The sequence below is a fragment of the Schistocerca americana genome, unplaced genomic scaffold (genome assembly GCF_021461395.2).
Source record: "Schistocerca americana isolate TAMUIC-IGC-003095 unplaced genomic scaffold, iqSchAmer2.1 HiC_scaffold_312, whole genome shotgun sequence".
NCBI lineage: Eukaryota > Metazoa > Arthropoda > Insecta > Orthoptera > Acrididae > Schistocerca > Schistocerca americana.
In genome coordinates this window covers 14214-39721 of record NW_025726030.1, presented here as the reverse complement: position 1 = coordinate 39721, position 25508 = coordinate 14214, and the positions used below count along the sequence as shown (strand labels likewise).

Sequence of the window (25508 nt, the reverse complement as noted above, 5' to 3'; positions counted from 1 at the left end):
GACAGCACGGTATGCGAGGACAGCACGGCTTGCGAGGACAGCACGGCTTGCGAGGACAGCACAGCTTGCGAAGACAGCACAGCTTGCGAGGACAGCACAGCTTGCGAGGACAGCACAGCTTGCGAGGACAGCTCAACTTGAGAGGACAGCTCAACTTGAGAGGACAGCTCAACTTGAGAGGACAGCGCAACTTGAGAGGACAGCTCAACTTGAGAGGACAACTGAACTTGAGAGGACAGCTCATCTAGAGAGGACAGCTCATCTAGAGAAGACAGCTCAACTTGAGAGGACAGCTCAACTTGAGAGGACAGCTCAACTTGAGAGGACAGTTCAACTTGAGAGGACAGCTCAACTAGAGATGACAGCTCAACTAGAGAGAACAGCTCAACATGATAGGACAGCTCAACTTGAGAGGACAGCTCAACTTGAGAGGACAGCTCAACTAGAGAGGACAGCTCAACTTGAGAGGTCAGCTCAACTTGAGAGGACAGCTCAACTTGAGAGGACAGCTGAACTTGAGAGGACAGCTCAACTTGAGAGGACAGCTCAACTTGAGAGGACAGCACAACCTGAGAGGACAGCACGTCTTGAGAGGACAGCTCAACTTGAGAGGGCAGCTCAACTTGAGAGGACAGCTCAACTTGAGAGGACAGCTTAACTTGAGAGGACAGCTCAACTTGAGAGGGCAGCTCAACTTGAGAGGACAGCTCATCTAGAGAGGACAGCTCATCTAGAGAGGACAGCTCAACTTGAGAGGACAGCTCAACTTGAGAGGACAGCTCAACCTGAGAGGACAGCTCAACTTGAGAGGGCAGCTCAACTTGAGAGGACAGCTCAACTTGAGAGGACAGCCCAACTTGAGAGGACAGCCCAACTTGAGAGGACAGCCATACTTGAGAGGAAAGCACAACATGCGAGGACAGCAAAGCTTGCGAAGACAGCACGGCTGGCGAGAACAGCACGGCTTGCGAGGACAGCAAGGCTTGCGATGACAGCACAGCTTGCGAGGACAGTACAGCTTGCGAGGACAGCGCAGCTTGCGAGGACAGCACAGCTTGCGAATACAGCACAGCTAGCGAGGACAGCACAGCTTGCGAGGACAGCACAGCTTGCGAGGACAGCACAGCTTGCGAGGACAGCACAGCTTGCGAGGACGGCACAGCTTGCGAGGACGGCACAGCTTACAAAGACGGCTCAGCTTGCGAGGACAGCAAAGCTTGCGAAGACAGCACGGCTGGCGAGAACAGCACGGCTTGCGAGGCCAGCAAGGCTTGCGATGACAGCACAGCTTGCGAGGACAGTACAGCTTGCGAGGACAGCGCAGCTTGCGAGGACAGCACAGCTTGCGAATACAGCACAGCTAGCGAGGACAGCACAGCTTGCGAGGACAGCACAGCTTGCGAGGGCAGCACAGCTTGCGAGGACAGCACAGCTTGTGAGGACAGCACTGCTTGCGAGGACAGCACTGCTTGCGAGGACAGCTCAACTTGAGAGGACAGCTCAACTTGTGAGGACAGCTCAACGTGAGACAACAGCTCAACAAGAGAGGACAGCTCAACTAGAGAGGACAGCTCAACTAGAGAGGACAGCCTAACTTTAGAGGACAGCTCAACTTGAGAGGACAGCTCAACTTGAGAGGACAGCTCAACTTGAGAGGACAGCTCAACTTGAGAAGCTCAACTTGAGAGGGCAGCTCAACTTCAGAGGGCAGCTCAATTTGAGAGGGCAGCTCAACTTGAGAGGACAGTTCAACTGGAGAGGACAGCTCAACTTGACAGGACAGCTTAAATTGATAGGACAGCTCAACTTGAGAGGGCAGCTCAACTTGAGAGGACAGCTCATCTAGAGAGGACAGCTCATCTAGAGAGGACAGCTCAACATCAGAGGACAGCTAAACTTGAAGTAGAGGTCAACTTGAGAGGACATCTCAACTTGAGAGGACAGTTCAACTTGAGAGGACAGCTTAACTTGAGAGGGCAGCTCAACTTGAGAGGGCAGCTCAACTTGAGATGGCAGCTCAACTTGGGATGGCAGCTCAACTTGAGAGGGCAGCTCAACTTGAGTGTACAGCTCAACTTGAGAGGAAATCTCAACCTGATAGGACACCTCAACCTGAGAGGACAGCTCAACTTGAGAGGACAGTCCAACTGTAGAGGACAGCTCAACTGTAGAGGACAGCTCAACTTGAGACGACAGCTCAACTTGGGAGGACAGCACAACTTGCAAGGACAGCAAAGCTTGCGAGGACAGCAAAGCTTGTGAGGACAGCAAAGCTTGTGAGGACAGCATGGCTTGTGAGGACAGCAAAGCTTGTGAGGACAGCACGGCTTGCGAGGACAGCAAGGCTTGCGTGGACAGCACGGCTTCCGAGGACAGCACGGCTTGCAAGGACAGCACGGCTTGTGAGGACAGCACACCTTGCGAGGACAGCAAAGCTTGCAAGGACAGCACGGCTTGCGAGGACAGCACAGCTTGCGAGGAGAGCACAGCTTGCGAGGACAGCACAGCTTGGGAGGGCAGCACAGCTCTCGAGGACAGCACAGCTTGCGATGACAGCACAACTTTTGAGGACAGCATGGCTTTCGAGGACAGCTCAACTTGAGAGGACAGCTCAACTTGAGAGGACAGCTCAACTTGAGTGGACAGCTCAACTTGAGAGGACAGCTCAACTTGACAGGACAGCTTAAATTGAGAGGACAGCTCAACTTGAGAGGGCAGCTCAACTTGACAGGACAGCTCATCTAGAGAGGACAGCTCATCTAGAGAGGCCAGCTCAACATCAGAGGACAGCTAAACTTGAAGGAGAGGTCAACTTGAGAGGACATCTCAACTTGAGAGGACAGTTCAACTTGAGAGGACAGCTTAACTTGAGAGGACAGCTGAACTTTAGAGGACAGCTCAACTTGAGAGGACAGCTAGTCTAGAGAAGGCCGCTCATCTTGAGAGGACAGCTCAACTTGAGGGGACAGCTCAACTTGAGAGGGCAGCTCAACTTGAGAGGGCAGCTCAACTTGAGGGGGCAGCTCAACTTGAGATGGCAGCTCAACTTGAGAGGGCAGCTCAACTAGAGAGGGCAGCTCAACGTGAGTGTACAGCTCAACTTGAGAGGAAATCGACACCTGATAGGACACCTCAACCTGAGAGGACAGCTCAACTTGAGAGGACAGTCCAACTGTAGAGGACAGCTCAACTGTAGAGGACAGCTCAACTTGAGAGGACAGCTCAACTTGAGAGGACAGCTCAACTTGAGAGGACAGCTCAACTTGAGAGGACAGCTCAACTTGAGAGGACAGCACAACCTGAGAGGACAGCACAACTTGAGAGGATAGCACAACTTGAGAGGGCAGCTCAACTTGAGAGGACAGCTGAACTTGAGAGGTCAGCCAAACTTGAGAGGACAGTTCTACTTGAGAGGAAAGCACTACATGCGAGGACAGCACAGCTTGCAAGGACGGCACAGCTTGTGAGGACGGCACAGCTTACAAAGACGGCACAGCTTGCGAGGACAGCACAGCTTGCGAGGACAGCACAGCTTGCGAGGACAGCACAGGTTGCGGGGACAACACAGCTTGCGAGGACAGCACAGGTTGCGAGGACAGCACAGCTTGCGAGGACAGAACGGCTTGCGAGGACAGCACAGCTTGCGAGGACAGCACAGCTTGCGAGGACAGCATAGCTTGCGAAGACAGGACAGCTTGCGAGGACAGCACAGCTTGCGAGGACGGCTCAGCTTGCGAGGACGGCACAGCTTGCGAGGACGGCACAGCTTGCAAGGACATCACAGCTTGCGAGGACAGCTCAACTTGAGAGGACAGCTCAACTTGAGAGGACAGCTCAACTTTGGAGGACAGCTCAACATAAGAGGGCAGCTCAACTTGAGAGGGCAGCTCAACTTGAGATGGCAGCTCAACTTGAGAGGGCAGCTCAACTTAAGAGGGCAGCTCTACTTGTGAGGACAACTGAACTTGAGAGGGCAGCACAACTTGCGAGGACTGCACAACTTGCGAGTACAGCAAAGGTCACGAGGACAGCAAAGCTCGCGAGGACAGCAAAGCTCGCGAGGACAGCAAAGCTCGCAAGGGCAGCACGGCTCGCGAGGACAGCACGGCTTGTGAGGACAGCACAGCTTGCGAGGACGGCACGGCTTGCGAGGACAGCACGGCTTGCGAGGACAGCACGGCTCGTTAGGACAGCACGGTATGCGAGGACAGCACGGCTTGCGAGGACAGCACGGCTTGCGAGGACAGCACAGCTTGCGAAGACAGCACAGCTTGCGAGGACAGCACAGCTTGCGAGGACAGCACAGCTTGCGAGGACAGCTCAACTTGAGAGGACAGCTCAACTTGAGAGGACAGCTCAACTTGAGAGGACAGCGCAACTTGAGAGGACAGCTGAACTTGAGAGGACAACTGAACTTGAGAGGACAGCTCATCTAGAGAGGACAGCTCATCTAGAGAAGACAGCTCAACTTGAGAGGACGGCTCAACTTGAGAGGACAGCTCAACTTGAGAGGACAGCTCAACTTGAGAGGACAGCACAACCTGAGAGGACAGCACGTCTTGAGAGGACAGCTCAACTTGAGAGTGCAGCTCAACTTGAGAGGACAGCTCAACTTGAGAGGACAGCCCAACTTGAGAGGACAGCACCACTTGAGAGGAAAGCACAACATGCGAGGACAGCAAAGCTTGTGAAGACAGCACGGCTGGCGAGGACAGCACAGCTTGCGAGGACAGCACAGCTTGCGAGGACAGCACAGCTTGCGAGGACAGCACAGCTTGCGAGGACAGCACAGCTTGCGAGGACGGCACAGCTTGCGAGGACGGCACAGCTTCCAAAGACGGCACAGCTTGCGAGGACACCAAGCTTGCGAGGACAGCACAGCTTGCGAGGACAACACAGGTTGCGGGGACAGCACAGCTTGCGTGGACAGCACAGGTTGCGAGGACAGCACAGCTTGCGAGGACAGCACGGCTTGCGAGGACAGCACAGCTTGCGAGGACAGCACAGCTTGCGAGGACAGCATAGCTTGTGAGGACAGGACAGCTTGCGAGGACAGCACAGCTTGCGAGGAGGGCTCAGCTTGCGAGGACGGCACAGCTTGCGAGGACAGCACAGCTTGCAAGGACATCACAGCTTGCAAGGACAGCTCAACTTGAGAGGACAGCTCAACTTGAGAGGACAGCTCAACTTGAGAGGACAGCTCAACTTCAGAGGACAGCAAAACTTGAGAGGACTGCTCAACTTGAGAGGGCTGCTCAGCTTCAGAGGGCAGCTCAATTTGAGAGGGCAGCTCAACTTGAGAGGGCAGCTCAACTTGAGAGGGCAGCTCAACTTGAGTGTACAGCTCAACTTGAGAGGAAATCTCAACCTGAGAGGACACCTCAACCTGAGAGGACAGCTCAACTTGAGAGGACAGCGCAACTTGAGAGGACAGCTCAACTTGAGAGGACAACTGAACTTGAGAGGACAGCTCATCTAGAGAGGACAGCTCATCTAGAGAAGACAGCTCAACTTGAGAGGACAGCTCAACTTGAGAGGACAGCTCAACTTGAGAGGACAGCTCAACTTGAGAGGACAGCTCAACTAGAGATGACAGCTCAACTAGAGAGAACAACTCAACATGATAGGACAGCTCAACTTGAGAGGACAGCTCAACTTGAGAGGACAGCTCAACTAGAGAGGACAGCTCAACTTGAGAGGTCAGCTCAACTTGAGAGGACAGCTCAACTTGAGAGGACAGCTGAACTTGAGAGGATTGCTCAACTTGAGAGGACAGCTCAACTTGAGAGGACAGCACAACCTTAGAGGACAGCACGTCTTGAGAGGACAGCTCAACTTGAGAGGGCAGCTCAACTTGAGAGGACAGCTCAACTTGAGAGGACAGCCCAACTTGAGAGGACAGCACCACTTGAGAGGAAAGCACAACATGCGAGGACAGCAAAGCTTGCGAAGACAGCACGGCTGGCGAGGACAGCACGGCTTGCGAGGACAGCACAGCTTGCGAGGACAGCACGGCTGGCGAGGACAGCACGGCTTGCGAGGACAGCACAGCTTGCGAGGACAGCACAGCTTGCGAGGACAGCACAAATTGCGAGGACAGCACGGCTTGCGAGGACAGCACAGCTTGCGAGGACAGCACAGCTTGTGAGGACAGCAAAGCTTGTGAGGACAGCACGGCTTGTGAGGACAGCAAGGCTTGCGTGGACAGCACGGCTTCCGAGGACAGCACGGCTTGCAAGGACAGCACGGCTTGTGAGGACAGCATACCTTGCGAGGACAGCACGGCTTGCAAGGACAGCACGGCTTGTGAGGACAGCACAGCTTGCGAGGAGAGCACAGCTTGCGAGGACAGCACAGCTTGGGAGGACAGCACAGCTTTCGAGGACAGCACAGCTTGCGATGACAGCACAACTTGCGAGGACAGCACGGCTTTTGAGGACAGCTCAACTTGAGAGGACAGCTCAACTTGAGAGGACAGCTCAACTTGAGAGGACAGCTCAACTTGAGAGGACAGCTCAACTTGACAGGACAGCTTAAATTGAGAGGACAGCTCAACTTGAGAGGGCAGCTCAACTTGAGAGGACAGCTCATCTAGAGAGGACAGCTCATCTAGAGAGGACAGCTCAACATCAGAGGACAGCTAAACTTGAAGGAGAGGTCAACTTGAGAGGACATCTCAACTTGAGAGGACAGTTCAACTTGAGAGGACAGCTTAACTTGAGAGGGCAGCTCAACTTGAGAGGGCAGCTCAACTTGACATGGCAGCTCAACTTGAGATGGCAGCTCAACTTGAGAGGGCAGCTCAACTTGAGCGTACAGCTCAACTTGAGAGGAAATCTCAACCTGATAGGACACCTCAACCTGAGAGGACAGCTCAACTTGAGAGGACAGTCCAACTGTAGAGGACAGCTCAACTGTAGAGGACAGCTCAACTTGAGAGGACAGCTCAACTTGAGAGGACAGCACAACTTGCGAGGACAGCAAAGCTTGCGAGGACAGCAAAGCTTGTGAGGACAGCAAAGCTTGTGAGGACAGCATGGCTTGTGAGGACAGCAAAGCTTGCGTGTACAGCACGGCTTCCGAGGACAGCACGGCTTGCGAGGACAGCAAGACTTGCGAGGACAGCACATCTTGTGAGGACAGCACGTCTTGCAAGGACAGCACGGCTTGCGAGGACAGCACAGCTTGCGAGGAGAGCACAGCTTGCGAGGACAGCACAAATTGGGAGAACAGCACAGCTTTCGAGGACAGCACAGCTTGCGATGACAGCACAACTTGCGAAGAGACCATGGCTTGGGAGGACAGCTCAACTTGAGAGGACAGCTCAACTTGAGAGGACAGCTCAACTTGAGAGGACAGCTCAACTAGAGAGGACAGCTCAACATGATAGGACAGCTCAACTTGAGAGGACAGCTCAACTTGAGAGGACGGCTCAACTAGAGAGGAAAGCTCAACTTGAGAGGTCAGCTCAACTTGAGAGGACAGCTCAACTTGAGAGGACAGCTCAACTTGAGAGGACAGCTCAACTTGAGAGGACAGCTCAACTTGAGAGGACAGCTCAACTTGAGAGGACAGCCCAACTTGAGAGGACAGCCCAACTTGAGAGGACAGCACTACTTGAGAGGAACGCACAACATGCGAGGACAGCAAAGCTTGCGAAGACAGCACGGCTGGCGAGAACAGCACGGCTTGCGAGGACAGCAAGGCTTGCGATGACAGCACAGCTTGCGAGGACAGTACAGCTTGCGAGGGCAGCGCAGCGTGCGAGGACAGCACAGCTTGCGAATACAGCACAGCTAGCGAGGACAGCACAGCTTGCGAGGACAGCACGGCTTGTGAGGACAGCACAGCTTGCGAGGACAGCACAGCTTGCGAGGACAGCATAGCTTGCGAAGACAGGACAGCTTGCGAGGACAGCACAGCTTGCGAGGACGGCTCAGCTTGCGAGGACGGCACAGCTTGCGAGGACGGCACAGCTTGCAAGGACATCACAGCTTGCGAGGACAGCTCAACTTGAGAGGACAGCTCAACTTGAGAGGACAGCTTATCTTGAGAGGACAGCTCAACTTCAGAGGACAGCTCAACTTGAGAGGACAGCTCAACTTGAGAGGGCTGCTCAGCTTCAGAGGGCAGCTCAACTTGAGAGGGCAGCTCAACTTGAGAGGGTAGCTCAACTTGAGAGGGCAGCTCAACTTGAGTGTACAGCTCTACTTGAGAGGAAATCTCAACCTGAGAGGACACCTCAACCTGAGAGGACAGCTCAACTTGAGAGCACAGCACAACTTGAGAGGACAGCACAACTTACGAGGACAGGAAAGCTTGCGAGGACAGCAAAGCTTGTGAGGACAGCAAAGCTTGTGAGGACAGCACGGCTTGCGAGGACAGCAAGGCTTGCGTGGACAGCACGGCTTCCGAGGACAGCACGGCTTGTGAGGACAGCACGGCTTATGAGGACAGCACACCTTGCGAGGACAGCACGGCTTGCAAGGACAGCACGGCTTGCGAGGACGGCACAGCTTGCAAGGACATCACAGCTTGCGAGGACAGCTCAACTTGAGAGGACAGCTCAACTTGAGAGGACAGCTTATCTTGAGAGGACAGCTCAACTTCAGAGGACAGCTCAACTTGAGAGGACAGCTCAACTTGAGAGGGCTGCTCAGCTTCAGAGGGCAGCTCAACTTGAGAGGGCAGCTCAACTTGAGAGGGTAGCTCAACTTGAGAGGGCAGCTCAACTTGAGTGTACAGCTCTACTTGAGAGGAAATCTCAACCTGAGAGGACACCTCAACCTGAGAGGACAGCTCAACTTGAGAGGACAGCACAACTTGAGAGGACAGCACAACTTACGAGGACAGGAAAGCTTGCGAGGACAGCAAAGCTTGTGAGGACAGCAAAGCTTGTGAGGACAGCACGGCTTGCGAGGACAGCAAGGCTTGCGTGGACAGCACGGCTTCCGAGGACAGCACGGCTTGTGAGGACAGCACGGCTTATGAGGACAGCACACCTTGCGAGGACAGCACGGCTTGCAAGGACAGCACGGCTTGCGAGGACTGCACAGCTTGCGAGGAGAGCACAGCTTGCGAAGACAGCACAGCTTGGGAGGACAGCACAGCTTTCGAGGACAGCACAGCTTGCGATGACAGCACAACTTGCGAGGACAACACGGCTTTCGAGGACAGCTCAACTTGAGAGGACAGCTCAACTTGAGAGGACAGCTCAACTTGAGAGGACAGCTCAACTTGAGAGGACAGCTCAACTTGAGAGGACAGCTCAACTTGAGAGGACAGCTCAACTTGAGAGGACAGCTCAACTTGAGAGGACAGCTTAACTTGAGAGGACAGCTCAACTTGAGAGGGCAGCTCAACTTGAGAGGACAGCTCATCTAGAGAGGACAGCTCATCTGGAGAGGACAGCTCAACTTGAGAGGACAGCTCAACTTGAGAGGACAGCACAACCTGAGAGGACAGCTCAACTTGAGAGGGCAGCTCAACTTGAGAGGACAGCTCAACTTGAGAGGACAGCCCAACTTGAGAGGACAGCCCAAATTGAGAGGACAGCCATACTTGAGAGGAAAGCACAACATGCGAGGACAGCAAAGCTTGCGAAGACAGCACGGCTGGCGAGAACAGCACGGCTTGCGAGGACAGCAAGGCTTGCGATGACAGCACAGCTTGCGAGGACAGTACAGCTTGCGAGGACAGCGCAGCTTGCGAGGACAGCACAGCTTGCGAATACAGCACAGCTAGCGAGGACAGCACAGCTTGCGAGGACAGCACAGCTTGCGAGGACAGCACAGCTTGCAAGGACAGCACAGCTTGCGAGGACGGCACAGCTTGCGAGGACGGCACAGCTTACAAAGACGGCTCAGCTTGTGAGGACAGCAAAGCTTGCGAAGACAGCACGGCTGGCGAGAACAGCACGGCTTGCGAGGCCAGCAAGGCTTGCGATGACAACACAGCTTGCGAGGACAGTACAGCTTGCGAGGACAGCGCAGCTTGCGAGGACAGCACAGCTTGCGAATACAGCACAGCTAGCGAGGACAGCACAGCTTGCGAGGACAGCACAGCTTGCGAGGACAGCACAGCTTGCGAGGACAGCACAGCTTGTGAGGACAGCACTGCTTGCGAGGACAGCACTGCTTGCGAGGACAGCTCAACTTGAGAGGACAGCTCAACTTGTGAGGACAGCTCAACGTGAGACAACAGCTCAACTAGAGAGGACAGCTCAACTAGAGAGGACAGCTCAACTAGAGAGGACAGCCTAACTTTAGAGGACAGCTCAACTTGAGAGGACAGCTCAACTTGAGAGGACAGCTCAACTTGAGAGGACAGCTCAACTTGAGAAGCTCAACTTGAGAGGGCAGCTCAACTTCAGAGGGCAGCTCAATTTGAGAGGGCAGCTCAACTTGAGAGGACAGTTCAACTGGAGAGGACAGCTCAACTTGACAGGACAGCTTAAATTGAGAGGACAGCTCAACTTGAGAGGGCAGCTCAACTTGAGAGGACAGCTCATCTAGAGAGGACAGCTCATCTAGAGAGGACAGCTCAACATCAGAGGACAGCTAAACTTGAAGTAGAGGTCAACTTGAGAGGACAGCTCAACTTGAGAGGACAGCTCAACTTGAGAGGACAGCTCAACTTGAGAGGACAGCTCAACTTGAGAGGACAGCACAACCTGAGAGGACAGCTCAACTTAAGAGGGCAGCTCAACTTGAGAGGACAGCTCAACTTGAGAGGACAGCTCAACTTGAGAGGACAGCTGAACTTGAGAGGACAGCTCAACTTGAGAGGACAGCTCAACTTGAGAGGACAGCTCAACTTGAGAGGACAGCTCAACTTGAGTGGACAGCACAACCTGAGAGGACAGCACGACTTGAGAGGACAGCTCAACTTGAGAGAGCTGCTCAGCTTCAGAGGGCAGCTCAATTTGAGAGGGCAGCTCAACTTGAGAGGGCAGCTCAACTTGAGAGGGCAGCTCAACTTGAGTGTACAGCTCGACTTGAGAGGAAATCTCAACCTGACAGGACACCTCAACATGAGAGGACAGCTCAACTTGAGAGGACAGCACAACTTACGAGGACAGGAAAGCTTGCGAGGACAGCAAAGCTTGTGAGGACAGCGAAGCTTGTGAGGACAGCACGGCTTGCGAGGACAGCAAGGCTTGCGTGGACAGCACGGCTTCCGAGGACAGCACGGCTTGCAAGGACAGCACGGCTTTTGAGGACAGCACACCTTGCGAGGACAGCACGGCTTGCGAGGACAGCACGGCTTGTGAGGACAGCACGGCTTGCGAGGAGAGCACAGCTTGCGAGGACAGCACAGCTTGGGAGGACAGCACAGCTTTCGAGGACAGCACAGCTTGCGATGACAGCACAACTTGAAAGGACAGCACGGCTTTCGAGGACAGCTCAACTTGAGAGGACAGCTCAACTTGAGAGGACAGCTCAACTTGAGAGGACAGCTCAACTGGAGAGGACAGCTCAACTTGACAGGACAGCTTTAATTGAGAGGACAGCTCAACTTGAGAGGGCAGCTCAACTTGAGAGGACAGCTCATCTAGAGAGGACAGCTCATCTAGAGAGGACAGCTCAACATCAGAGGACAGCTAAACATGAAGGAGAGGTCAATTTAAGAGGACATCTCAACTTGAGAGGATAGTTCAACTTAAGAGGACAGCTTAACTTAAGAGGGCAGCTCAACTTGAGAGGGCAGCTCAACTTGAGATGGCAGCTCAACTTGAGATGGCAGCTCAACTTGAGAGGGCAGCTCAACTTGAGTGTACAGCTCAACTTGAGAGGAAATCTCAACCTGATAGGACACCTCAACCTGAGAGGACAGCTCAACTTGAGAGGACAGTCCAACTGTAGAGGACAGCTCAACTGTAGAGGACAGCTCAACTTGAGAGGACACCTCAACTTGAGAGGACAGCACAACTTGCGAGGACAGCAAAGCTTGCGAGGACAGCAAAGCTTGTGAGGACAGCAAAGCTTTTGAGGACAGCATGGCTTGCGAGGACAGCATGGCTTGCGAGGACAGCACGGCTTGCGAGGACAGCACAGCTTGCGAGGACAGCACGTCTTGCAAGGACAGCACGGCTTGCGAGGACAGCACAGCTTGCGAGGAGAGCACGGCTTGCGAGGACAGCACAAATTGGGAGAACAGCACAGCTTTCGAGGACAGCATTGCTTGCGATGACAGCACAACTTGCGAGGAGAGCACGGCTTGCGAGGACAGCTCAAATTGAGAGGACAGCTCAATTTGAGAGGACAGCTCAACATGATAGGACAGCTCAACTAGAGAGGACAGCTCAACATGATAGGACAGCTCAACTTGAAAGGACAGCTCAACTTGAGAGGACAGCTCAACTAGAGAGGAAAGCTCAACTTGAGAGGTCAGCTCAACTTAAGAGGACAGCGCAACTTGAGAGGACAGCTCAACTTGAGAGGACAGCTCAACTTGAGAGGACAGCACAACTTGAGAGGACAGCACAACCTGAGAGGACAGCTCAACTTGAGAGGGCAGCTCAACTTGAGAGGACAGCTCAACTTGAGAGGACAGCCCAACTTGAGAGGACAGCACTACTTGAGAGGAAAGCACAACATGCGAGGACAGCAAAGCTTGCGAAGACAGCACGGCTGGCGAGAACAGCACGGCTTGCAAGGACAGCAAGGCTTGCCAGGACAGCACAGCTTGCGAGGACAGCACAGCTTGCGAGGACAGCACAGCTTGCGAGGACAGCACAGCTTGCGAGCTCAGCACAGCTTGTGAGGACAGCACAGCTTGCGAGGACAGCACAGCTTGCCAGGACAGCACAGATTGCGAGGACAGCACAGCTTGCGAGGACATTACAGCTTGCGAGGACAGCACAGCTTGCGAGGACAGCACAGCTTGCGATGACAGCACAGCTTGCGAGGACAGCACAGCTTGCGAGGACAGCACAGCTTGCGAGGACAGCACAGCTTGCGAGGTCAGCACACCTTGCGAGGGCAGCACACCTTGCGAGGACAGCACAGCTTGCGAGGACAGCACAGCTTGCGAGGAGAGCACAGCTTGCGAGGACAGCTCAGCTTGCGAGGTCAGCACAGCTTGCAAGGACAGCACAGCTTGCGAGGACAGCAAAGCTTGCGAGGACGGCACAGCTTGCGAGGACGGCACAGCTTACAAAGACGGCACAGCTTGCGAGGACAGCACAGCTTGCGAGGACAGCACAGCTTGCGAGGACAACACAGGTTGCGGGGACAGCACAGATTGCGTGGACAGCACGAGTTGCGAGGACAGCACAGGTTGCGAGGACAGCTCAGCTTGCGAGGTCAGCACAGCTTGCGAAGACAGCACAGCTTGCGAGGACGGCTCAGCTTGCGAGGACAGCACAGCTTGCGAGGACGGCACAGCTTGCAAGGACATCACAGCTTGCGAGGACAGCTCAACTTGAGAGGACAGCTCAACTTGAGAGGACAGCCCAACTTGAGAGGACAGCCCAACTTGAGAGGACAGCACTACTTGAGAAGAAAGCACAACATACGAGGACAGCAAAGCTTGCGAAGACAGCACGGCTGGCGAGAACAGCACGGCTTGCGAGGACAGCAAGGCTTGCGATGACAGCACAGCTTGCGAGGACAGCAGAGGTTGCGAGGACGGCACAGCTTGTGAGGACGGCACAGCTTGCGAGGATGGCACAGCTTACAAAGACGGTACAGCTTGCGAGGACAGCACAGCTTGCGAGGACAGCACAGCTTGCGAGGACAGCACAGCTTGCGAGGACAGCACAGCTTGCGAGGTCAGCACAGCTTGCGAGGACAGCACACCTTGCGAGGACAGCACAGCTTGTGAGGACAACACAGCTTGCGAGGAGAGCACAGCTTGCGAGGACAGCTCAGCTTGCGAGGATGGCTCAGCTTGTGAGGACGGCACAGCTTGCGAGGACGGCACAGCTTGCAAGGACTTCACAGCTTGCGAGGACAGCTCAACTTGAGATGACAGCTCAACTTGGGAGGACAGCTCAACTTCAGAGGACAGCAAAACTTGAGAGGACTGCTCAACTTGAGAGGGCTGCTCAGCTTCAGAGGGCAGCTCAACTTGAGAGGGCAGCTCAACTTGAGAGGGCAGCTCAACTTGAGAGGGCAGCTCAACTTGAGAGGGCAGCTCAACTAGAGAAGGCAGCTCAACTTGAGACGACAGCTCAACTTGAGAGGACAGCTCAACTAGAGATGACAGCTCAACTAGAGAGGACAGCTCAACATGATAGGGCAGCTCAACTTGAGAGGACGGCTCAACTTGAGAGGACAGCTCAACTAGAGAGGAGAGCTCATTTTGAGAGGTCAGCTCAACTTGAGAGGACAGCTCAACTTGAGAGGACAGCTCAACTTGAGAGGACAGCTTAACTTGAGAGGACAGCTCAACTTGACAGGACAGCTCAACTTGAGAGGACAGCTCAACTTGAGAGGACAGCACAACCTGGGAGGACAGCACAACTTGAGAGGACAGCTCAACTTGAGAGGAAAGCACAACATGCGAGGACAGCAAAGCTTGCGAAGACAGCACAGCTTGCGAGGACAGCACAGCTTGCGAGGTCAGCACACCTTGCGAGGGCAGCACACCTTGCGAGGACAGCACAGCTTGCGAGGACAGCACAGCTTGCGAGGAGAGCACAGCTTGCGAGGACAGCTCAGCTTGCGAGGTCAGCACAGCTTGCAAGGACAGCACAGCTTGCGAGGACAGCACAGCTTGCGAGGACGGCACAGCTTGCGAGGACGGCACAGCTTACAAAGACGGCACAGCTTGCGAGGACAGCACAGCTTGCGAGGTCAGCACAGCTTGCGAGGACAACACAGGTTGCGGGGACAGCACAGCTTGCGTGGACAGCACGGGTTGCGAGGACAGCACAGGTTGCGAGGACAGCTCAGCTTGTGAGGTCAGCACAGCTTGCGAGGACAGCACAGCTTGCGAGGACGGCTCAGCTTGCGAGGACAGCACAGCTTGCGAGGACAGCACAGCTTGCAAGGACATCACAGCTTGCGAGGACAGCTCAACTTGAGAGGACAGCTCAACTTGAGAGGACAGCCCAACTTGAGAGGACAGCCCAACTTGAGAGGACAGCACTACTTGAGAAGAAAGCACAACATACGAGGACAGCAAAGCTTGCGAAGACAGCACGGCTGGCGAGAACAGCACGGCTTGCGAGGACAGCAAGGCTTGCGATGACAGCACAGCTTGCGAGGACAGCAGAGCTTGCGAGGACGGCACAGCTTGCGAGGACGGCACAGCTTGCGAGGATGGCACAGCTTACAAAGACGGTACAGCTTGCGAGGACAGCACAGCTTGCGAGGACAGCACAGCTTGCGAGTACAGCACAGCTTGCGAGGACAGCACAGCTTGCGAGGTCAGCACAGCTTGCGAGGATAGCACACCTTGCGAGGACAGCACAGCTTGCGAGGACAACACAGCTTGCGAGGAGAGCACAGCTTGCGAGGACAGCTCAGCTTGCGAGGTCAGCACAGCTTGCGATGACAGCACAGCTTGCGAGGACGGCACAGCTTGCGAGGACGGCACAGCTTGCGAGGATGGCACAGCTTACAAAGACGGTACAGCTTGCGAGGACAGCACAGCTTGCGAGGACAGCACAGCTTGCGAGGACAACACAGGTTGCGGGGACAACACAGCTTGCGTGGACAGCACAGGTTGCGAGGACAGCACAGCTTGCGAGGACAGCACGGCTTGCGAGGACAGCACAGCTAGCAAGGACAGCACAGCTTGCGAGGACAGCATAGCTTGCGAGGACAGGACAGCGTGCGAGGACAGCACAGCTTGCGAGGATGGCTCAGCTTGTGAGGACGGCACAGCTTGCGAGGACGGCACAGCTTGCAAGGACATCACAGCTTGCGAGGACAGCTCAACTTGAGATGACAGCTCAACTTGAGAGGACAGCTCAACTTCAGAGGACAGGAAAACTTGAGAGGACTGCTCAACTTGAGAGGGCTGCTCAGCTTCAGAGGGCAGCTCAACTTGAGAGGGCAGCTCAACTTGAGAGGGCAGCTCAACTTGAGAGGGCAGCTCAACTTGAGTGTACAGCTCAACTTGAGAGGAAATCTCAACCTGAGAGGACACCTCAACCTGAGAGGACAGCTCAACTTGAGAGGACAGCACAACTTACGAGGACAGGAAAGCTTGTGAGGACAGCAAAGCTTGTGAGGACAGCAAAACTTGTGAGGACAGCATGGCTTGCGAGGACAGCAAAGCTTGCGTGGACAGCACGGCTTCCGAGGACAGCACCGCTTGCGAGGACAGCACGGCTTGCGAGGACAGCACAGCTTGCGAGGACAGCACGGCTTGCAAGGACAGCACGGCTTGCAAGGACAGCACGGCTTGTGAGGACAGCACAACTTGCGAGGACAGCACGGCTTTCGAGGACAGCTCAACTTGAGAGGACAGCTCATCTTGAGAGGACAGCTCAACTTGAGAGGACAGCTCAACTTGAGAGGACAGCTCAACTTGACAGGGCAGCTTAAATTGAGAGAACAGCTCAACTTGAGAGGGCAGCTCAACTTGAGAGGGCAGCTCAGCTTGAGAGGGCAGCTCAACTAGAGAAGGCAGCTCATCTTGAGAGGACAGCTCAACTTGAGGGGACAGCTCAACTTGAGAGGGCAGCTCAACTTGAGAGGGCAGCTCAACTTGAGAGGACAGTTCAAGTTGAGAGGACAGCTTAACTTGAGAGGACAGCTCAACTTGAGAGGACAGCTCAACTTGAGAGGACAGCTCAACTTGAGAGGAGAGCTCAACTAGAGAAGGCAGCTCATCTTGAGAGGACAGCTCAACTTGAGGGGACAGCTCAACTTGAGAGGGCAGCTCAACTTGAGAGGGCAGCTCAACTTGAGAGGGCAGCTCAACTTGAGAGGACAGCTCAACTTGAGAGGACAGCTCAACTAGAGAAGGCAGCTAATCTTGAGAGGACAGCTCAACTTGAGGGGACAGCTCATCTTGAGAGGACAGCAAAGCTTGCGAGGACAGCAAAGCTTGTGAGGACAGCAAAACTTGTGAGGACAGCACGGCTTGCAAGGACAGCAAAGCTTGCGTGGACAGCACGGCTTCCGAGGACAGCACGGCTTGCGATTACAGCACGGCTTGCGAGGACAGCACAGCTTGCGAGGACAGCACGGCTTGCAAGGACAGCACGGCTTGCGAGGACAGCACAGCTTGCGAGGAGAGCACAGCTTGCGAGGACAGCACAAATTGGGAGGACAGCACAGCTTTCGAGGACAGCACAGCTTGCGATGACAGCACAACGTGCGAGGACAGCACGGCTTGCGAGGACAGCTCAACTTGAGAGGACAGCTCAAGTTGAGAGGACAGCTCAACTAGAGGTGACAGCTCAACTAGAGAGGTCAGCTCAACATGATAGGACAGCTCAACTTGAGAGGACAGCTCAACTTGAGAGGGCAGCTCAACTTGAGAGGACAGCTCATCTAGAGAGGACAGCTCATCTAGAGGGGACAGCTCAACATCAGATGACAGCTCAACTTGAAGGAGAGGTCAACTTGAGAGGACATCTCAACTTGAGAGGACAGCTCTACTTGAGAGAACAACTTAACTTGAGAGGACAACTCAACTTGAGAGGACAGCTCAACTTGAGAGGTCGGCTCAACTTGAGAGGGCAGCTCAACTTGAGAGGGCAGCTCAACTAGAGAAGGCAGCTCATCTTGAGAGGACAGCTCAACTTGAGGGGACAGCTCAACTTGAGAGGGCAGCTCAACTTGAGAGGGCAGCTCAACTTGAGAGGACAGTTCAAGTTGAGAGGACAGCTTAACTTGAGAGGACAGCTCAACTTGAGAGGACAGCACAACTTGCGAAGGCAGCACAACTTGTGAGGACAGCAAAGCTTGCGAGGACAGCAAAGCTTGTGAGGACAGCAAAGCTTGTGAGGACAGCACAGCTTGCGAGGACAGCACAGCTTGCGAGGACAGCACAGCTTGCGAGGACAGCACAGCTTGCGAGAACAGCACAGCTTGCGAGCTCAGCACAGCTTGCGAGGACAGCACAGCTTGCAAGGACAGCACAGCTTGCGAGGACAGCTCAGCTTGCGAGGACAGCACAGCTTGCGAGGACAGCACAGCTTGCGAGGACAGCACAGCTTGCGAGGACAGCACAGCTTGCGAGGACAGCACAGCTTGCGAGGACAGCACAGCTTGCGAGGACAGCACAGCTTGCGAGGACAGCACAGCTTGCGAGGACAGCACAGCTTGCGAGGACAGCACACCTTGCGAGGACAGCACAGCTTGCGAGGACAGCACAGCTTGCGAGGACAACACAGCTTGTGAGGACAGCACAGCTTGCGAGGACAGCACAGCTTGCGAGGACAGCACAGCTTGCGAGGACAGCACAGCTTGTGAGGACAGCACTGCTTGCGAGGACAGCTCAACTTGAGAGGACAGCTCAACTTGTGAGGACAGCTCAACGTGAGAGAACAGCTCAACTAGAGAGGACAGCTCAACTCGAGAGGACAGCTCAACTAGTGAGGACAACTGAACTTGAGAGGACAGCTCATCTAGAGAAGACAGCTCATCTAGAGAAGACAGCTCAACTTGAGAGGACAGCTCAACTTGAGAGGACAGCTCAACTTGAGAGGACAGCTCAACTAGAGATGACAGCTCAACATGATAGGACAGCTAAACTTGAGAGGACAGCTCAACTTGAGAGGACAGCTCAACTTGAGAGGACAGCTCAACTAGAGAGGACAGCTCAACTTGAGAGGTCAGCTCAACTTGAGAGGACAGCTCAACTTGAGAGGACAGCTCAACTTGAGAGGACAGCTCAACTTGAGAGGACAGCTCAACTTGAGAGGACAGCTCAACTTGAGAGGACAGCACAACCTGAGAGGACAGCACAACTTGAGAGGACAGCTCAACTTGAGAGGGCAGCTCAACTTGAGAGGACAGCTCAACTTGAGAGGACAGCCCAACTTGAGAGGACAGCACTACTTGAGAGGAAAGCACAACATGCGAGGACAGCAAAGCTTGCGAAGACAGCACGGCTGGAGAGGACAGCAGGGCTTGCGAGGACAGCAAGGCTTGCGATGACAGCACAGCTTGCGAGGACAGTACAGCTTGCGAGGGCAGCGCACCTTGCGAGGACAGCACAGCTTGCGAGGACAGCACAGCTAACGAGGACAGCACAGCTTGCGAGGACAGCACAGCTTGCGAGGACAGCACAGGTTGCGGGGACAGCACAGCTTGCGTGGACAGCACAGCTTGCGTGGACAGCACAGCTTGCGAGGACAGCGTAGCTTGCGAGGACAGGACAGCTTGCGAGGACAGCACAGCTTGCGAGGATGGCTCAGCTTGCGAGGACGGCACAGCTTGCGAGGACGGCACAGCTTGCAAGGACATCAGAGCTTGCGAGGACAGTTCAACGTGAGAGGACAGCTCTACTTGAGAGGACAGCTCAACTTGAGAGGACACCTCAACCTGAGAGGACAGCTCAACTTGAGAGGACAGCACAACTTTCGAGGACAGGAAAGCTTGCGAGGACAGCAAAGCTTGTGAGGACAGCAAAGCTTGTGAGGACAGACGGCTTGCGAGGACAGCAAGGCTTGCGTGGACAGCAAGGCTTGCGTGGACAGCACGGCTTCCGAGGACAGCACGGCCTGCGAGGACAGCACGGCTTGTGAGGACAGCACACCTTGCGAGGACAGCACGGCTTGCAGGGACAGTACGGCTTGCGAGGACAGCACAGCTTGCGAGGAGAGCACAGCTTGCGAGGACAGCACAGCTTGCGAGGACAGCACAGCTTGGGAGGACAGCACAGCTTTCGAGGACAGCACAGCTTGCGATGACAGCACAACTTGCGAGGACAGCACGGCTTTCGAGGACAGCTCAACTTGAGAGGACAGCTCATCTTGAGAGGACAGCTCAACTTGAGAGGACAGCTCAACTTGAGAGGACAGCTCAACTTGACAGGACAGCTTAAATTGAGAGGACAGCTCAACTTGAGAGGGCAGCTCATCTAGAGAGGACAGCTCATCTAGAGAGGACAGCTCAACATCGGAGGACAGCTAAACTTGAAGGAGAGGTCAACTTGAGAGGACATCTCAACTTGAGGGGACAGCTCAACTTGAGAGGACAGCACAACCTGAGAGGACAGCACAACCTGAGAGGACAGCACAACTTGAGAGGACAGCTCAACTTGAGAGGACAGCTCAACTTGAGAGGACAGCCCAACTTGAGAGGACAGCACTACTTGAGAGGAAAGCACAACATGCGAGGACAGCAAAGCTTGCGAAGACAGCACGGCTGGCGAGAACAACACGGCTTGCGAGGACAGCAAGGCTTTCGATGACAGCACAGCTTGCGAGGACAGTACAGCTTGCGAGGACAGCGCAGCTTGCGAGGACAGCACAGCTTGCGAATACAGCACAGCTAGCGAGGACAACACAGCTTGCGAGGACAGCACAGCTTGCGAGGACAGCACAGCTTGTGAGGACAGCACAGCTTGCGAGGACAGCACAGCTTGCGAGGACGGCACAGCTTGCGAGGACGGCACAGCTTACAAAGACGGCACAGCTTGCGAGGACAGCACAGCTTGCGAGGACAGCACAGGTTGCGAAGACAGGACAGCTTGCGAGGACAGCACAGATTGCGAGGACAGTTCAACGTGAGAGGACAGCTCTACTTGAGAGGACAGCTCAACTTGAGAGGACAGCTCAACTTCAGAGGACAGCAAAACTTGAGAGGACTGCTCAACTTGAGAGGGGTGCTCAGCTTCAGAGGGCAGCTCAACTTGAGAGGGCAGCTCAACTTGAGAGGGCAGCTCAACTTGAGAGGGCAGCTCAACTTGAGTGTACAGCTCAACTTGAGAGGAAATCTGAACCTGAGAGGACACCTCAACCTGAGAGGACAGCTCAACTTGAGAGGACAGCACAACTTACGAGGACAGGAAAGCTTGCGAGGACAGCAAAGCTTGTGAGGACAGCAAAGCTTGTGAGGACAGCACGGCTTGCGAGGACAGCAAGGCTTGCGTGGACAGCAAGGCTTGCGTGGACAGCACGGCTTCCGAGGACAGCACGGCCTGCGAGGACAGCACGGCTTGTGAGGACAGCACACCTTGCGAGGACAGCACGGCTTGCAGGGACAGTACAGCTTGCAAGGACAGCACAGCTTGCGAGGAGAGCACAGCTTGCGAGGACAGCACAGCTTGCGAGGACAGCACAGCTTGGGAGGACAGCACAGCTTTCGAGGACAGCACAGCTTGCGATGACAGCACAACTTGCGAGGACAGCACGGCTTTCGAGGACAGCTCAACTTGAGAGGACAGCTCATCTTGAGAGGACAGCTCAACTTGAGAGGACAGCTCAACTTGAGAGGATAGCTCAACTTGACAGGACAGCTTAAATTGAGAGGACAGCTCAACTTGAGAGGGCAGCTCATCTAGAGTGGACAGCTCATCTAGAGAGGACAGCTCAACATCGGAGGACAGCTAAACTTGAAGGAGAGGTCAACTTGAGAGGACATCTCAACTTGAGGGGACAGCTCAACTTGAGAGGACAGCACAACCTGAGAGGACAGCACAACCTGAGAGGACAGCACAACTTGAGAGGACAGCTCAACTTGAGAGGACAGCTCAACTTGAGAGGACAGCCCAACTTGAGAGGACAGCACTACTTGAGAGGAAAGCACAACATGCGAGGACAGCAAAGCTTGCGAAGACAGCACGGCTGGCGAGAACAACACGGCTTGCGAGGACAGCAAGGCTTTCGATGACAGCACAGCTTGCGAGGACAGTACAGCTTGCGAGGACAGCGCAGCTTGCGAGGACAGCACAGCTTGCGAATACAGCACAGCTAGCGAGGACAACACAGCTTGCGAGGACAGCACAGCTTGCGAGGACAGCACAGCTTGCGAGGACAGCACAGCTTGCGAGGACAGCACAGCTTGCGAGGACGGCACAGCTTGCGAGGACGGCACAGCTTACAAAGACGGCACAGCTTGCGAGGACAGCACAGCTTGCGAGGACAGCACAGGTTGCGAGGACAGCACAGCTTGCGAGGACAGCACAGCTTGCGAGGACAGCATAGCTTGCGAAGACAGGACAGCTTGCGAGGACAGCACTCCTTGCGAAGGCTGCACTCCTTGCAAAGGCTGGACTCCTTGCAAAGGCTGCACACCTTGCGAAGGCTGCACTCCTTGCGAAGGCTGCACTCCTTGCGAAGGCTGCACTCCTTGCGAAGGCTGCACTCCTTGCAAAGGCTGCACTCCTCGTGAAGGCTGCACGCCTTGCGAAGGCAGCACTCCGAGAAAAGGGTGCACTCCAAGCGAAGACTGCACTCCGAGCGAAGGTTGCACTCCGAGCGAAGGTTGCACTCCGAGCGAAGGTTGCACTCTGAGCGAGGATTGTACTCCGTGCGAAGGTTGCACTCCGAGCAACGGTTGCACTCCATCCAAAGGCTGCACTCCATGCGAGAACTGCATTTCATTCGAAGGCTGCACCCCGTGCATATGCTGCATCCTGTGCAAAGAATGGACTCTGTGCAAAGGCTGTGCTCCTTACGTTGGCTGCACTTCTTGCGAACGCTGCACTCCGTGCGAAGGCTGCACACAGTGCGAAGGCTGCACTCCATGCGAAGGCTGCACTCCATGCGAAGGCTGCACTCCATGCGAAGGCTGCACTCCATGCGAAGGCTGCACTCCATGCGAAGGCTACACTCCATGCGAAGGCTACACTCCATGCGAAGGCTACACTCCATGCGAAGGCTACACTCCATGCGAAGGCTACACTCCATGCGAAGGCTACACTCCATGCGAAGGCTACACTCCATGCGAAGGCTACACTCCATGCAAAGGCTACACTCCATGCAAAGGCTACACTCCATGCAAAGGCTACACTCCATGCAAAGGCTACACTCCATGCAAAGGCTACACTCCATGCAAAGGCTACACTCCATGCAATGGCTACACTCCATGCAATGGCTACACTCCATGCAAAGGCTACACTCCATGCAATGGCTACACTCCATGCAAAGGCTACACTCCATGCGAAGGCTACACTCCATGCGAAGGCTACACTCTGTTCGAGGGCTGCACTCTGTTCGAGGGCTGCACTCTGTGTGAAACCTGCTGCACTGCATGCAAAGACTGAACTCTGTGCGAAGGGTGTACTCCGTGTGGAGGCTACATTTTCTGCGAAATGTGTACTCCTAGTGACGGCTGCACTCCATGCAGAGACTACACTCCATGTGGAGGCTGCACTCATTGTGAAGGTTGCAGTCATTGAGAAGGCTACAGTCATTGAAAGTCTCACTCTTTGCAAGGGCTGCACTCCTTAAAAATTCTGCACACCTTGCAAAGTCTTTACACACTGTTATTACTGCATAGTCTGATTTCATCACTCCTATTAAGTGAGAAGATCTTTGTGGACGTCATGCAGTGTAAGGACTGCAAACCATGTCCAAGCATCATGACGTGTAGGCAGTACACCTTGTGCGATAACTCTCTTAATGAAATAATCCCAGATTGTGAGGAAGTTAATTTAAGAAAGAGACATGTTGCTACAGGTAGAGGAGCATACATTCTGATATCAGTCGCACTTGTCAGCGCACCTCACAGCTCACCATGAAAGGGAAGCACAGCTACCAGGGGCAACACACATTCGAAAGACAGTACAGATTGTGAGAGACTACACTGATGGGAGATGGCACATACTATGAGGAAGTGACTCTATTGAAGGACAGAACGTGAAGCGTGGACACCACTCCTTTTGAGGGTAGCATCCCTACTGAGGACAGCGCATTATGTGAGGACAGAACATCTTGGGATGGTAGAACCACACAATGTGAGCTCAGCTTGCTCTGCAAGGTGGGCTTCTCATGCTTTGTATGTGAGTACAGCACAGCTTGCAAGGATGGCACACCTCGCAAAGACGGCACACCAAGCGAGGACGGCACACCAAGCGAGGACGGCACACCAAGCGAGGACGGCACACCAAGTGAGGACGGCACACCAAGCGAGGACGGCACACCTTGCGAGGACGGCACACCTTGCGAGGACGGCACACCTTGCGAGGACGGCACACCAAGCGAGGACGGCACACCAAGCGAGGACGGCACACCAAGCGAGGACGGCACACCAAGCGAGGACGGCACACCAAGCGAGGACGGCACACCAAGCGAGGACGGCACACCAAGCCAGGACGGCACACCAAGCGAGGACGGCACACCAAGTGAGGACGGCACACCAAGCGAGGACGGCACACCAAGCGAGGACGGCACACCAAGCGAGGACGGCACACCAAGCGGAGACGGCACACCAAGCGAGGACGGCACACCAAGCGAGGACGGCACACCAAGCGAGGACGGCACACCAAGCGAGGACGGCACACCAAGCGAGGACGGCACACCAAGCGAGGACAGCACACCAAGCAAGGACGGCACACCAAGCGAGGACGGCACACCAAGCGAGGACGGCACACCAAGCGAGGACGGCACACCAAGCGAGGACGGCACACCAAGCGAGGACGGCACACCAAGCGAGGACGGCACACCAAGCGAGGACGGCACACCATTCGAGGACGGCACACCATTCGAGGACGGCACACCATTCGAGGACGGCACACCATTCGAGGACGGCACACCATTCGAGGACGGCACACCATTCGAGGACGGCACACCATTCGAGGACGGCACACCATTCGAGGACGGCACACCATTCGAGGACGGCACACCATTCGAGGACGGCACACCATTCGAGGACGGCACACCATTCGAGGACGGCACACCATTAGAGGACGGCACACCATTCGAGGACGGCACACCATTCGAGGACGGCACACCATTCGAGGATGGCACACCATTCGAGGACGGCACACCATTCGAGGACGGCACACCATTCGAGGACGGCACACCATTCGAGGACGGCACTCCATTCGAGGACGGCACACCATTCGAGGACGGCACTCCATTCGAGGACGGCACACCATTCGAGGACGGCACACCATTCGAGGACGGCACACCATTCGAGGACAGCACACCATTCGAGGACAGCACACCATTCAAGGATGGCACACCATTCGAGGATGGCACACCATTCGAAGATGGCACACCATGTGAGGATGGCACACCATGTGAGGATGGCACACCATGCAGGGACAGCACACCTCACAAGCACTGCACACTTAGTGAAGACTGCACACCTGTGAAGTTAGGATGCCTTGTGAAGACAGCTCGCCCTGCAAAGACACCTTCAGAACACAAGACACCAATAAAATTGCACACCTACTGAGTACATCAAGTGTTAAGAAGATGGCAGATATGCAGGGGACAGCTCACTTTAGGCAGTCCGCACACCTTAAAGGGAGAGCACATGTTGGAATGAGAGGACATTTTATAAGGGAGGCTTACCCCATGAGGAGAGAATGCCTTGTAATGTTAGTACACTGTGTGGGGATAGGACAATATATGAAGATGGCATATTTTGTGAAAAATTATGTGTTCCAATGACTGCATGCCTTCTGATTGCTGCACTCATTAT

The 25508-nt window shown here is 54.8% G+C and overlaps 4 protein-coding genes across 4 annotated transcripts; 1 reads left to right on the top strand and 3 right to left on the bottom strand.

Moving 5' to 3' along the window:
• Nucleotides 1–4184: 4184 nt before the first annotated feature.
• LOC124579779 lies at nucleotides 4185–9559 on the bottom strand. The gene is made up of 6 exons (XM_047131251.1): nucleotides 9526–9559; nucleotides 9003–9434; nucleotides 8463–8804; nucleotides 6682–8264; nucleotides 4923–6640; nucleotides 4185–4881 (listed from the first exon to the last, which is right to left on the bottom strand). Exons 1-6 carry the CDS (start codon nucleotides 9557–9559, stop codon nucleotides 4185–4187), a joined length of 4806 nt encoding a protein of 1601 aa, XP_046987207.1.
• A 6584-nt stretch (nucleotides 9560–16143) lies between these two features.
• Nucleotides 16144–20076, bottom strand: LOC124579778. Its single transcript, XM_047131250.1, has 6 exons — nucleotides 20065–20076; nucleotides 19559–19951; nucleotides 18699–19454; nucleotides 17601–18656; nucleotides 17113–17505; nucleotides 16144–16929 (listed from the first exon to the last, which is right to left on the bottom strand). Exons 1-6 carry the CDS (start codon nucleotides 20074–20076, stop codon nucleotides 16144–16146), a joined length of 3396 nt encoding a protein of 1131 aa, XP_046987206.1.
• Nucleotides 20077–21826: 1750 nt separating this feature from the next.
• On the bottom strand, nucleotides 21827–22441 carry LOC124579777 (DBF4-type zinc finger-containing protein 2 homolog). Its single transcript, XM_047131249.1, has one exon. The coding sequence runs from the start codon at nucleotides 22439–22441 to the stop codon at nucleotides 21827–21829; it is 615 nt and encodes a 204-aa protein (XP_046987205.1).
• A 998-nt stretch (nucleotides 22442–23439) lies between these two features.
• On the top strand, nucleotides 23440–25259 carry LOC124579782 (collagen alpha-1(IV) chain-like). The gene is made up of 2 exons (XM_047131254.1): nucleotides 23440–23536; nucleotides 23875–25259. The coding sequence occupies exons 1-2, from the start codon at nucleotides 23440–23442 to the stop codon at nucleotides 25257–25259; spliced, it is 1482 nt and encodes a 493-aa protein (XP_046987210.1).
• Nucleotides 25260–25508: the final 249 nt, after the last annotated feature.

Bases quoted from the DNA above. Each gene is read 5' to 3' on its own strand.
- LOC124579779 (XM_047131251.1), bottom strand. From the start codon at position 9,559: ATGGCTGTCCTCTCAATTTGGGCTGTCCTCTCAA. The intron at 9,435-9,525 runs GTTGGGCTGTCC...TGTCCTCTCAAG, and splicing joins AATTTGGGCTGTCCTCTCAA to TTGAGCTGTCCTCTCAAGTT. The intron at 8,805-9,002 runs GTGTGCTGTCCT...TGTCCTCTCAAG, and splicing joins AGCCGTGCTGTCCTCGCAAG to TTGAGCTGTCCTCTCAGGTT.
- LOC124579778 (XM_047131250.1), bottom strand. The intron at 18,657-18,698 runs GTTGAGCTGTCC...TCTCAAGTTTAG, and splicing joins TAGTTGAGCTGTCCTCTCAA to CTGTCCTATCATGTTGAGCT. The intron at 16,930-17,112 runs GTGCTGTAATCG...TCTCAAGATTAG, and splicing joins CTGTGCTGTCCTCGCAAGCC to CTGCCTTCTCTAGTTGAGCT.
- LOC124579777 (XM_047131249.1), bottom strand. From the start codon at position 22,441: ATGGAGTGCAGCCTTTGGATGGAGTGCAACCGTTGCTCGGAGTGCAAC.
- LOC124579782 (XM_047131254.1), top strand. From the start codon at position 23,440: ATGACGTGTAGGCAGTACACCTTGTGCGATAACTCTCTTAATGAAATA. The intron at 23,537-23,874 runs GTAGAGGAGCAT...AGTACAGCACAG, and splicing joins AAAGAGACATGTTGCTACAG to CTTGCAAGGATGGCACACCT.